This window comes from Eulemur rufifrons, chromosome 24, assembly GCF_041146395.1.
Source record: "Eulemur rufifrons isolate Redbay chromosome 24, OSU_ERuf_1, whole genome shotgun sequence".
Classification (NCBI taxonomy): Eukaryota; Metazoa; Chordata; class Mammalia; order Primates; family Lemuridae; genus Eulemur; species Eulemur rufifrons.
In genome coordinates, this window is record NC_091006.1 from 34,143,292 (window position 1) to 34,158,094 (window position 14,803).

The 14,803-nt window shown below is 37.5% G+C and overlaps 1 protein-coding gene across 4 annotated transcripts in view; it reads left to right on the forward strand.

Annotated features, from left to right (window-relative positions):
* Window positions 1-14,803, forward strand: part of CORIN (corin, serine peptidase) — a 198,119-nt gene that overhangs the window by 60,281 nt on the left and 123,035 nt on the right. For all 4 annotated transcript variants that reach the window (XR_011231390.1, XR_011231388.1, XR_011231389.1 and 1 more), the window contains exon 4: window positions 61-268. Coding sequence is in view for 1 of the 4 variants with exons in the window: in XM_069457572.1 (XP_069313673.1) it covers window positions 61-268 (208 nt within the window). In the remaining 3 variants the exon portion in view is untranslated. The remainder of the gene's footprint in view (window positions 1-60; window positions 269-14,803) is intronic.

Consider the following 14,803-nt stretch of genomic DNA (forward strand, 5'->3'; position numbering starts at 1 on the left):
GTTTGCAAATATATACTTCTGATGTGTCCATTCCTAAATATAATTGTCTTCACTTCCCAGGTGCCTGCATGAACATCACCCACATCCAATGTCAGATGTTGCCCTACCACGCCACACCAGCCCCACTCTTCTCGATTGTCAAAAACATGGACATGGAGAAGTTCCTCAAGTTCTTCACATACCTCCACCGCCTCAGTTGCTATCAACACATCATGCTATTTGGCTGTAGCCTTGCTTTCCCTGAGTGCATCATTGATGGTGATGACAGGTATTTTGGAACCCAAATCATTCAGTGATAAGAGCCAGTTTAGCAGAAATGTCTGAAAGGAACAAAATCGTCCCATGCTATCACCTTTCATTTTTGTTGTTATGAAAGAAGGAAAAAAGAACCCTCATAGCCAGTTGTAATTGTTTGAAACTAGAAATGTTTTGAAAACCTGGAATAATTTTATTTATGGGAGAAAATTATTCAGTGTGTTAGGCTGATGCTGTCAGAATACAATAGCTGTTCTAGTGAGGGTCTGGCAGGAGACAGCACACTGAAAGGGATGATAAAAGAGTTTATTAAAGAGTCTATTTATGGAGGTGTGGGCAAGGTTAAGAGAACACGTAAATGACGGGAGATACCAGAGTCTCATGACAGGGGGATGCAGTTCCACTGCCCAAGGCTTGAAGGGGAAAAGGGCACTTGGGGAGAGTTGTAGCTGTGTGCAAGGGGTCTCCTACGGGCCAAGTGCTATGATCCTCGGCAGAGGAGCACAGCCACTGCCAGCCCTTGAGTCATGCAGGGGAAGAGAAGAAGGAACAAATACCCTGATCTCACTTTCCTCCTGCCCTGCCACCAGCCAGTGCCTTCCACCAACTGAACTCACCCACAGCAAGAGGACAAGGGTACACAATTGATGTGAGTGCAGTGGATGAAATTCAAAATCTCAGCTAAATATCATAAGCTCAAAAGTCCAAAGTCTTACCATCTAAATCAAATATGGGTGAGAATCTGGATGGTTCTTCTGCTCAACAGTGGAGCCCAGGGTAGGGCAAGGAGGGTACGTAGAGGGACAAACAGAGACTCTCCAGCACAATATCAAATAGGACAAAAAATAATTTTCAATAAGAGTAAATCAATCAAAAGCGTGTCATGGAATATTCGAAATTTGAAGTATGCACTTAGAACATTGAAAGCATTTCTTAAATACTTATTCACATATAACAACAATTATTTTCTGAATTAAAATGTTAAGTTTTCAGGCCTGGCGCGGTGGCTCATGCCTGTAATCCTAGCACTCTGGGAGGCCGAAGCGGGTGGATCGCTCAAGGTCAGGAGTTCGAGACCAGCCTGAGCAAGAGCGAGACCCCGTGTCTACTAAAAATAGAAAGAAATTATCTGGCCAACTAAAATATATATAGAAAAAATTAGCTGGGCATGGTGGCGTATGCCTGTAGTCCCAGCTACTTGGGAGGCTGAGGCAGTAGGATCGCTTAAGCCCAGGAGTTTGAGGTTGCTGTGAGCTAGGCTGATGCCACGGCACTCACTCTAGCCTGGGCAACAAAGCAAGACTCTGTCTCAAAAAAAAAAAAAAAAAAAGAAAGTTAAGTTTTCAGAATAGTAATGTTAGAATAAATTATAATATTTGCAAACTGTACATCTGACAAAGGACTTATATCCAGAGTCTGCAAGGAACTCAAACAAATCAGCAAGAAAAAACAAATAACTTTATGCAAAAGTAAGCAAAAGCTATGAACAGGTATTTTTCAAAAGAAAATATAGAAATGGCCAATACATATGAAAAAATGCTCAACATCGCTAATCATGAGGGAAATGCAAATTAAAACCACAATGAGATGCCCCTTTACCCCTATCAGAATGGCCATTAACAAAAGGCAAAAAACAATAGATGTTGGCATGTATGTGGTGAAAAGGGAATGCTTATACACTCTTTTGGGGAATGTAAATTAGTACAACCTCTGAGGAAAACAGTATGGAGATTCCTCAAAGAACTAAAATTAAATCTACCATCTTATCCAGCAATCCCACTACTGGGTTTCTACTCAAAGGAAAGGTGTCATTATATCAAAAAGACAGCTGCGATTGTATGTTTATTGCAGCACCATTCACAATTGCAAAGATATGGAATCACTCCAAGTGCCCATCAACTGCTGAGTGGATATATGTAAGCCCACATGGAATATTATTCAACCATAAAAAGAATGAAATAATGTCTTTTGCAGCAACTTGGATGGAACTGGAGTCCATTATACTAAGTGAAGTACCTCAGGAATGCAAAAACAAATACTGCATAGTCTCACTTATAAGCAGGAGCTAGCTATGAGTATTCCTGGTCATACAGAATGGTATAATGGACATTGAAGATTCAGAAAAAAGGAGGGTGGGGGTGAGAAATGAAAAATTAATTATTGAGTACAATGTACACTATTAGAGTGACCAGCACACTAAAAGCCCAGGCTTTGCCACTATACAATTCATCCATGTGACAAAAAACCATTTGTACCACCTAAATCTATTGATATAAAATTAAAAAAATAAACTTAAAAAAATCTAGATTATCTTCCTAAAATAAAAAATTACATTTTGTTTGTGTGTGTTTGAATTCTTATTTATTTGTGTTAAATTGACAGATAAAATTGTATATGTTTATTGTGTACAACATAATATTTTCAATTATATATATACACTGTGAATGGCTAAATCTAGCTAATTAACATCACATCACTTAGTCATCATTTTTGTGGTGAGAACACTTCACATCCATACTCTTAGCATTTTTTAAGAATAGTCTCTGTTTCTGTCTCTGTCTCTTTCTCTCTCTGTGTGTGTATGTGTGTGTGCGTGTGTGTGTATATATTTTTTAAGAGACGAGGTCTTGCTCTAATGTCCAGGCTGGCCTCCAACTCCTGGGCTCATGAGATCATTTGGTCTAACTCTCCTCAGTAGCTGGGACTACAGGCGTGCACCACCAAACCCAGATATGAATATAATATATGCCAATAACCATAGTCATCAGGCTGTGCAAAAGATCTCCTGAACTTATCTCTCCTGTCTAACTATGATTTTGTGTCCTTTGACCAACATTTCCCCAACCCCCACTACCCAACCACCATAGCCTCTGGTAACCTCTATTCTATTCTATATTTCTCTGAGATCAACTTTTTTTAGATTCCATGTATGAATGAGATAATGTGGAATTTGTCTTTCTGTGCCTGGCTTATTTCACTTAATGTCCTCCACGTTGATTCACTTTATGGCAAAGAATAGAATTTCCTTCTTTTTTATGGCTGGATAGTATTCCATTGCATATATATTCCACAGTTTCTTTATCCATTCATCCATTAATGGACACTTCAGTTGATTCCATGTCTTGACTATTGCTCCTCTTTCTCTCTCACTCTCCTAAGGCCTTCTGATTCCCTGAGACACAACAATATTGAAATTAAACCAGTTAATAACCTTACAAAGGCCTCTAAGCTTTCTAGTGAAAGGAAGAGTCACATGTCTCATCTCTCACTTTAAATCAAAAGCTAGAAATGATTAAGCTTGTAAGGAAGGCATGTTGAAAGCCAAGATTGGGCAAAAGCTAGATCTCTTGCACCAAACGTACCAGTTGTGAATGCAAAGGAAAAGTTCTACAAGGAAATTAAAAGTACTACTCCAATGAATACATGAATGATAAGAAAACAGAAATGCCTATTGCCGATGTGTAGAAAGTTTTAGTGGTCTGGATATAAGATCAAAGTAGCCACAGCATTACCTTAAGCCAAAGCCTAATCCAGAGCTTGGCCCTAATTTAATTCTATGAAGGCTGAGAGAAGCGAGGAAGCTGCAAAAGAAATGTTTGAGGCCAGCAGAGTTTGCTTCGTGAGGTTTAAGGAAAGAAGTTGTCTCCATAACATAAAAGTGCAAGATAAAGCAGCAAGTGCTGATGTAGAAGCAAGTTATCCAGAAGACCTAACTATGATAAAAGTGGCTACATTAAAAAATAGATTTTCAATGTAGATGAAACAGCCTTCTAGGACTTTCATAGCTAGAAAGGAGAAGTCAATGCCTGGCTTCAAAACTTCAAAGGACAGACTGACTCTCTTGTTGGGGCGAATGCAGCTGGTAACCTTAAAATACAGCCAGTGCTCATTTACCATTCCAAATGTCCTTAATGCCCTTAATAAGTATGCTAAATCCTGGATGACAGCACATTTGTTTATAGCATGGTTTACTGAATATTTTAAGCCCACTGTTGAGATCTACTGATCAGAAAAAGAGATTTCTTTCAAAACATTACTGCTCACTGACCATGTACCTAGTCATTCAAGAGCTCTATTGGAGATGTACAAGGAGATTAATGTTGTTTTCATGCCTAATAACACAATATCTATTCTGCTGCCTATGAATCTAGGATTAATTTTGACTTTTGAGTCTTCTTATATGAGACATATATTTCATAAGGCTATAGCTGCCATAGATAGTGATTTCTCTGATGCATTTTAGTAATGTAAATGGAAAACCTTCTGGAAAGGATTCACCCTTCTCGATGTCATTAAGAACATTTATGATTCATGAGAGGAGGTAAAAATATAAATATTAAAAGGAGTTTGGAAGATGTTGATCTCAAGTCTCATGGATCACTTTGAGAGGTTTAAGACTTCAGTGGAGGCCGGGCGCGGTGGCTCACGCCTGTAATCCTAGCTCTCTGGGAGGCCAAGGTGGGCGGATCGTTTGAGCTCAGGAGTTCGAGACCAGCCTGAGCAAGAGTGAGACCCCACCTCTAAAAATAGAAAGAAATTATATGGACAGCTAAAAATATATATAGAAAAAATTAGCCGGGCATGGTGGTGCATGCCTGTAGTCCCAGCTACTCGGGAGGCTGAGACAGGAGGATCGCTTGAGCCCAGGAGTTTGAGGTTGCTGTGAGCTAGGCTGACGCCACGGCACTCACTCTAGCCTGGGCAACAGAGTGAGACTCTGTCTCAAAAAAAAAAAAAGACTTCAGTGGACAGCAGAATGGTAGAAATAGTAAGAACTAGAATCAGAAATGGAGCCTTCAGATGTGACTGAATTGCTTCAATCCCATGACAAAACTTGAGTGGATGAGAATATGTTACTTCTGGATGAGCAAAAAAAGTAGCTTCTTGAGATGGATGCTGTGAACATGGTTGAAATGACAAGGAAGGATTCAGAATATTACCTAAACTTTGACAAAGGAGCAGCTGTATTTGAGAGGATTGACTACAACTTTGGAAGTTCAACTGTGAGTAAAATGCTATCAAACTGTATCCCCTGCTACACAGAACTTTTTCATAGAAGAGTGAATTTATGCAGCAAATTTCGTTGTTTTTTTATAAGACATTTCCGGAGCCACCCCAACCTTCACCAACCACTATCTTGATCAGTCAGTAGCCTTCAACATTGAGGCAAGATCCTCCACCAGCAAAAGATTATGACTCCCTGAAGACTCAACGATTGTTAACATATTATAGCAATAATATGTTTTAAAATTAAGGTATGTGTATTTTTAGACATAATACCATTGCACACTTAATAGACTACAGCATAGTGTAAATGTAACTTTTATATGCACTGGGAAACAAAAGAAGTATCATTCCTTACTGAGATACTCATTTTATTGTGGTAGTCTGGAAATGAACCCACAATATCTCTGAAGTATGCTTGCACTGATGCGACAAACATGGGGAGAGCAGAGATCTCTTTGACATACTGATTTCATTTCCTTTAGCTATATAATCAGTAGTGGGATTGCTGGATAATGTGGTAGTTCTAGTTTTAATTTTTTGCAGAACCTTCATATTGTTTTCCATAATGGCTGTACTAAATAACATTCCCACCAACAGTGTACAAATGTTTCTTTTTCTCCATATCCTTGCCAATACTTGTTATCTTTTGTCTTTTTGGTAACAGCCATTCTAACAACAGAGAGGTAGTATCTCATTGCAGTTTTGATTTGTATTTGCTGAGAAGTAGTGATGTTGAACATTTTTTCATATACCTTGTTGGCCATTTATATGTCTTTTTTTGAGAAATGTCTATTCAGATTGTTTGCCTGTTTTTAAATCAGATTGTTTATTCTCTTGTTATTGAGGTATTTGAATTCCTTATATATTTTGGATATTAACTTCTTATCAGATTATAGCTTGCAAATATTTTTCTTCATTCCATAGATTGTCTCTTCACTTTGTTGATTGTTTCCTTTACTGTGCAGAAACTTTTTAGTTTGATGTAATTTCACTTGCTTATTTCTGCTTTTTTTCCCCTGTGCTTTTGAGGTTATATCCAAAAAATCATTAACTAGACAATGTTATGGAGCTTTCCTCCTATTTTTTGTTCTATACGTTTCATAGTTTTGGGTCTTACATTTAAGTCTTTAATTCATTTTGAGTTTATTTTTGCAGATGGTATGAGGTAAGGGTTTAATTTCATTCTTCTACATGTTGATATGCAATTTCTCCAATCCCATTTATTGAAGAGACTGTTCTTTACCCATTACATGTTCTGGGCCCCTTCATTGAAAATAAGTTGACTGTAAATGCATGGATTTATTTATGGAATCTCTATTCCGTTCCATTGGTCTGTGTGTCTGTTTTTATACCAGTGTCATACTGTTTCAGTTACTATAGCTTTGTAATATATTTTTAAGTCAGGTAGTGTGATGCTTCCACCTTTGTTATTATTTCTCAAGATTGCTTTGGCTATTTCATCTTTTGTAGTTCTATATGAATTTTAGGAATTTTTTTTCTATTTCTGTGAAGAAAGTCATTGGCAATTTGATAGGACTTGCATTAAAATACGTAGATCACTTTGGGTAGTACAATATTACTTCTTCCAGTTCATGAACATGTGATGTCTTTCCATTTAATTGTATCCTCTTCAATTATTTTCTTTAATGTTTTATAGTTTTCAGTGCAGAGATCTTTTACTTCCTTGGTTAAATTTATTCCTAGGTATTTTATTTTTTGTAGCTACTGTAAATAGGATATTTTGGATATCTTTTTCAGATAGTTTGCTATTAGGACATAGAGGCTCTACTGATTTTTGTATGTTGATTATGTATCCTACTGATTTACTGAATTTTTTAATTAGATCTAACAGGTGTGTGTGTGTGCGTGTGTAAGTAGGAAGACTTTAGTGTTTTTTTACATGTAAGATCATGTCATTTGCAAACAGGGACAATTTAACTTTTTATTTTCCAATTTGGATGCTTTTTATTTATTTCTCTTGCCTAATTACTCTAGCTAGGATTTCCAGTACTATGTTGACTAGGAGTGATGAGAGTGGCATCCTTGTCTTGTTTTGGATCTTAGAGGAAACACGTAGTTTTTCTCCATTGAGTATGATGTTAGCTGTGAGTTTTTCAGTTTTATTTGGTTGTGGTACTTTCCTTCTATACCTAATTTGTTGAGTATTTTTTTTAATCAGGAAAAGATGTTGAATTTTGTCAAATGCTTTTTCTGCACCTATTGAGATGATGATGTGTTTTTGTCCTTCATTTTGTCAATGTGATGTATCATGGTTATTGATTTGCTTGTTTTAAACCGCCTATGCATACCTGCAAAAAATCCCACTTGATCATGATGAATGATCTTTTTAATGTGATATTGAATTTGATTTTCTAGTATTTGAGGATTTCTAGTATTTGAGTATTTGAGGATTTTTGAATCTGTGCTCATCAAAGATATTAACCTGTTTTCTTTTTTTATTGCATATTTGTCTGGTTTTGGTATCAAGGTGATGCTAGCCTCATTTTATGAGTTTGGAAGTATTCCCTCCTATTCAATTTTTTGGAAGAGTTTGGGAAGAATTGATATTAGTTTGTCTTTAAATGTTTAGTAGAATTCAGCAGTGAAGCCATCTAGTCTTGGGCTTTTCTTTCATAGACTTCTTATTACTGTTTGTATCTCATTACTTTTTATTAGTATATTAAAATTTTGTATTTCTTCATAATTCAATCTTGGTAGGTTGTAAATATCAAGGAATTTATTCATTCCTTCTAGATTATCCAAGATGTCATATAATTATTCATAAAGTTTCTATAGTCCTTCGTATTTCTGTAGTATCAGTTTTAATGTCTTCTTTGAATTGCATTTTCAAGTGAAAATAGCTTCCATGTTATTCATACTAATTTAAGTAATGTGTAAATTATGCCTGGAATAGGGCAAAGGCATTTATTATTTTAACTGAAAAATCCTGCATTGTCCTAGCTTCAAGGTAAAATAAAAACGTGAGTTTCTTAATTGTAGAAGTAAGTAAAGAACTGTTAGCAGGCCCAGCATTCAAGAAAACATTTCATGGCAAACTATCAGTTGCAGAGGTTTCTTTCACAGAATTTTGAACTAAACTAAAATCCTAAGCCCCCTAGCTGACTGAACGGATGCTCTCTTGGCAAGAGACCCCAGAAATACCCTGAAGCTGAGTTGCTGGCCATGAGAAGGGAGGTCAGACATGCCTCATCATGCCCCCTCCCTTCTTGGAGATATCCTTTGTTAACTCATTAACAGGCCTAAGGCTGTACAAGACAAAGCTTAAACCATAGCTTTAGGTCATCAATTTACTCAAGTTTCGAGTTTTGGTAAATATCAGGTGGCTTATCTCTGATTAACAGACATCCAAGCCTTTAGACAAAACTTCATTTCTTTAACCAATTGCAAATCAAAGAGTCTTTAAACCCACCTATAACCTGTAAGCCACCACCTCACCCCTGGCCCCCCTGAGATGTCCTGCCTTTTTGGCCAAACCAATGTTTACCCTTCACGTATTGACTTAAGGTCTTGTGTGTTGTTCTTGTTTCCATGAATGCATAAAACCAAACTGTAACCCAGCTACCACTGGCACAATCTCTCAGGACCTCTCGAGGCCATGTGCTTTGAGCTGGTCACGCATATTGGGTTCAGAATAAACTTCTTTAAATTTTTTTACAGAGTTTGGGGTCTTTTTCCATTAATAGTATAAATAGAGAGAAGTTTTATTAGGTCTTTCCCATGACTTAAAACTTGGGATGGCAGTAAGGAGGCCTTTTATGTTCTTAGACTGTGACAATATGATATGTAGTTGTATTTCCTAGGGCTGCCATAACAAATTAGGTGGGTGGCTTAAACAACAGAAACTTATTCTCTCCCATTTCTGGAGGCTCGAAGTACAAATTTATGCAAGGCCATGCTGTCTCCCAGGGCTCCAGGGTAGAACGCACTTCCTTCCTTTGTCAGGTTCTGGTGGTTTTAGACATTCCTTGACTTGTAGCTACATCATTTTCATCTCTGCCTTCATCTTCACCTGTCCTTCTCTGTATGTGTGTGTCTTTTCCTCTTTTGTCTCTTGTAAGGACACTTGTCATTTACTGGGGTGAAGGGAAAACTTCCCATCTGCCCTTAAAAGGGTTGCTGAAAAATCAACTGACAACAAAGCAGATTAATAAGAGAAAAGCCATGGAAATTTTATTGTTACCATGGGCACAAGAAGAATCACAGAGTGATTGCCTAGTATCCCAATGAGACCAAAATACTTAAATATCTTAATTTTAGAGGAGACAAAGGACATGAGGAACATAAGTAATTCAATTGAAGGGCAATAAATGATTACTAGGGAGGATGCATAGATACTTGAGAGAATGAATAGATAGGGGAAAACAGATTGACTTGTAAATGAATCTCTTTGGAAATTAAATTAATTTGAGAGACAGGCATTATTTTTAAAATGGGTTGGGCCAGGTCTGGTTGTATTCCTGGTCTTCTTTCCTGCAGTAGATATTGAAATAACAGGGAGGGGAAAGTAAGACAATTGTTCTTGATGAGTTCTTCTGGTCTCTATGGAGATAGATTGAAAGCCCCTTCCAAAGCCTGCTGATCTCTGAGGGTCTTTAATTCAAAATACTCTTTATACCAAGGAATCATATTTTGGGGTGAAGTTTCCTGCATTCCTTTACATTGGATTTAGTGCCCCCCCAACACAATCCAGATGACAATGATATCATCTCAAGATCCTTAGTTACATCTACAAAGACCTGCTTCCCAAATAAGGTAACATTCACAGGTTCCAGGAGTTTGGACTTTTTGGGGGCCACCATCCGACACACCGTAGCGGTTGAGAAAGTAGGCTAAGGAGCCATGTGCCACAGGCCCCTCATCTGCTAAATGGAGATAGTGATGAGGATTAAATAATATACAGGGCTTGAAACAGTGCCTGGTGCTTACAGCTCCATAAATGTCAGTAACAGTTATAAAACATATAGTGAATCTAAAAGGACAGGTAGTACTAATGAAATAAGGAGCAGGAAAAATGTCTGTCAAACATATGCTAAGTATGCAAAATATCAAAGGATTGCAAAAAATGTAGAATACAGCTGGGCGCGGTGGCTCACGCCTGTATTCCTAGCTCTCTGGGAGGCCAAGGCGGGTGGATTCTTTGAGCTCAGGAGTTCGAGACCAGCCTGAGCAAGAGCGAGACCCTGTCTCTACTAAAAATAGAAAGAAATTATACGGACAACTAAAAATATATATAGAAAAAATCAGCCGGGCATGGTGGCACATGCCTGTAGTCCCAGCTACTTGGGAGGCTGAGGCAGGAGATTCGCTTGAGCCCAAGAGTTTGAGGTTGCTGTGAGCTATGCAGATGCCATGGCACTCTAGCCTGGGCAACAGAGAGAGACTGTGTCTCAAAAAAAAAAAAAAAAAAAAAAAAAGTAGACTACTATATGGATTAAATGAAAATTAGGGAGAATACTTAAGGCTCGTGGAGCTGGATTCTAGTTCCATTTCTACTTCATTTTGAACAATTTCACTTACATCTCTTTGCTTTAACTTCTCTGCAGGCTCTTGTGTACACTTAAGCAACTTCCAGGTGTCTCTAAATTCATTTTGATCATTGTCCTTGTTGTAATTCAATCTACCAGGGCTGTCCAGAGAGCATCCAGCCAGGTAATCTGAAAAATAGTATTAACAATGGTTGGATACTTTCTGGACAGTCCTCGAATAATTGAATTACCAGTTGTAAAATTCTAGTTAAGCTGCTCATAGTTTTCAAGTCACTTTTAGGTAAAATTTGTTTTTCCCCTGACTTGGTTTATCCTGATAAGTAGGCTAATGTGAGAATTTTCGATTTTCTATTATAATAGATAACAATCAATGTCCATGATTATATTGGTTTTCAAGTGTCCTTTGGAGACTTATGTCATTTTTTATTATTCCATTTATTTTTATATTTAGTTTTATAATTGCACTTTCAGACCAGGGCTTCTTGCTGTCATTTAGTGTGTGCATAGGATGTGCAAGCTAAATTAAATAAGCAAAATAAGTTTATAAAAGTAAAATGTATTATAAAAAAATAAAATATTTTTCTTACATTTCAATATTTTGTATCATCCATTATACTAATTTTCTCTACTGTCTGAATAATGGAGAATTGCTTATATTCCATCCAAGAGAAAATAGCTACTTAATAACACTTAAAATTTAATTTTAAAAGACTATAATGAGATGTATAAATGGTATAGTTTTCAACCTGATTCCTTTGAGACCTCAGTTGCTCACTAACTATATTATATGCTGTCACAGTGAAACTTAACAGTTTCTACTTTAGACTGTGAGTGCTTCTAATAAATGTATGTACTATGTGCTGTAACACAGACTACTTGGAGTATAATTTATATGGATTCAGTGAAAATATCTCAAAATATGGAGATTTAACTGATAAACCTTTTGGGCAGCCCTAACAATATGTGGGTTAGAAGAGATAGCTTAAAAATATTAGCAAGTAGCTAGCAAGAAATTCAAAATTCTTGGGCCAGAAAAATAACAGAAGTTTTGCAGATGACATATATATAGCATATTTAAAGTCTATGTTTTTGGAATAGGAAGCAAGTATGGTAGACACATGCTTTTTTGATGTGTAATGTCACTTTTCCCACCTTGTTTAAATAATAGGTCTATAATTCTATCAGAGCTGAGAGGGTTAATTTGACCTGGAAGTCTGGGCTTTGCTTCTAGAAGATTCTCAGGAGATCCTGTGGATTGTCATTACCCTGCTCATATTTTCTAATACTTTGGAGAGAAACTGCATGCTCATGAATTGAGGCGTATCGATTTTTTCCTCCATAATATCGATTTGTTGGTAGGTACTGAGCAGAAACTTTTAATATCTAGAACAAGTAAATAACTATCATTGATTTAGCCAGATGTCCGGAGATTAAAAAGTGTATCTCAAGCATGGGAACTACAGACAGTTTTCTGTAGTGTGCTCAATCTCTACATGTTTGTGGTGAGGATCAATTGAGTTTCCTCAAAGGAGTTTCTTGAAAATTCTATACTTTTACCCAAATTGTATACTATGTATGTTCACTGGATACTAAAAAATTCAATCTGGCAACTACAGAGAACGTGCTTGAAAGTTTGGGGGCAGATGAAACTTGATTCCAATCGTAGCTTGCCAATTGCCAATTATAAGGCTGGACACTTCATTTTTTGTTTTAATTTATCAAAAACAGAAATTTAGGTAGCCTTAACAATATGTGGGTTAGAAGGGATAGTTTAAAAATATTAGCAAGTAGCTAGCAAGAGTTCTGGAGCCTGGGAAGTCTACTAGCAAGGGGATAGTAAGTGGAGACACGAAAGGTGAGAAGGGGAGGGAAGGTGAGAGACAGCGAGAGAGGGCACAACTCGCTTTTTTTTTTTTTTTTTTTTTTTTTTTTTTTTTTTTTTGGGACAGTCTCTCTCTGTTCCCTGGGCTAGAGTGCCTAGAGTGCCGTGGCATCAGCCTAGCTCACAGCAACCTCAAACTCCTGGGCTCAAGCAATCCTCCTGCCTCAGCCTCCCAAGTAGCTGGGACTACAGGCATGCACCACCATTCCTGGCTAATTTTTTCTATATATTTTTAGTTGTCTGGCTAATTTCTTTCTATTTTTAGTAGAGACAGGGTCTCGCTCTTGCTCAGGCTGCTCTCGAACTCCTGAGCTCAAAGGATCCACCTGCCTCGGCCTCCCAGAGTGCTAGGATTACGGGCATGAGCCACCGCGCCCGGCCCACAACTCACTTTTGTAGCAAATCCAATCTCAACGGCATGAGCCCACGCCTGAGACGATGGCTTCGTGCACCCATGAGAGCAGAGCGGTCACAACATAATCACCTCTTAGAGACTCCACTTCTCAGCACTGTTGCACAGGGGGTTAAGTGTCCAACACATGAACTTTGGGGGCCACATTCAACCACAGCACACGCAAAAGGCACTCTTATCACTGCAGAGATTTCCAGGATTTTAAGAGCTGGATGCCAGGAAATGGGAACAAAGACCAAATGTGTATTTCATAATGTCACAGGTTCCTAGCCCAATTTTACCGCTGACTTACTGCCTGACCTTGGAAAAGTCATTTAATTCCTCTGGGCCTTTTGTTTTTCCACCCGTAAAATGAAATATTGGACGATTGTTAAGTTCCTTCGGATTCTCTAATTCTGTGACACTTTATTAACTTCCTGGCATTTATGGTTTTTCTTTTACATAGGAGACAAAATTAAATGGATTCTTAAAGAATAATTGAATATAGTTAACTTTGACCTTACCCATAGTAGGAATTCAAAAGTAACCACCAAATTAATGAATGATTTAAATGTATTAACAATCTAAGAAGTATGAAGGGTGTAAGACTTGGAGGATAAGGAATAAGAAGTTCCACATTAACTGTTCTCCCTAAGGGAAAAAAAGGGTTTCATTACCCTATTTGGAAAAGATTAAGAAGAACTTTTATTCAAAAAGATCTCTAAGACCGTGTTGGTGTTGCACAAGTGGAATAATAGTAATACCTTGTATTTATTGAGTATTTCTTCCATGTAAGTACTGTTCTGTGAGCATGTGTGCATTCATATCTAATCTAATCTTCACAACAATAGCCAGAGGTAAGGATTACTATTATATGCAATTTATACATGAAAACAATCAAGGCACAGAGATGTTAAGGATCCCTGAATGGTCACCCAGCAGGACTTTTTCCAAGGTCTTCCAAAGGCTGAAGACCATGTCTGTGACTACCATTCTCCTACAGCCTGGAGCCTTTTCTATCCATGAGTAACTAAAGCTTCAGAAGAATGAACCTGAATTTTTGACTGGTCTGAAATTTTATCCTAAGAAAGGATATTGATAGTAATACAGCTAATCTATTTTGACATATACAAAAAAAACCCAAAAGGGTAATACACAAATCCATGAGAAAAGGAGACAAAAATATGTACGTACAGACTACATAATAAGCACAAGTCACCAATAAATGTGACAATGAAGGCTGGACACTTCAGTGAGCCTTCCTTACCCTCGGTTTCCTCATCTCTACACTGAGTGATAATGTCCACTTCACAGGGTTTTTTTGTGCATATCTGTATATATTCAATAGAATGATTCATAAAAAGTGCTTATACATGGTTCCACCGACTGGCACATAGTAAGCTCTCCATAAATAGCAACTCCTGTTATTGATACAGTGTTCAAAGATGGCATGCGATTTTCTAGAAGGGTATAAACTTCATTGCCTCTTTCACTGATGCAAGATTTGCATTTTTCCCACCTTCTAGTCCATTTTCCACTTAGTTCTCAGAGTGATCATTTAAAAATATAAATTGAATGGCATTCTCCTGCCTCTATTCTTTTAGGGGCTTTCCATTAACTTCAGATAATAAGCTAACCTCCCCGTGATGGCTTTTGAAGCCCTCTTTATTTCTCTAGTGTCATGGACCCAGCTCCAGCTATCCTGACCTTCCTTTCTGTCTCTCAAAAATGCCAGCCTCTTTCCAGCTCCACGGTACATGC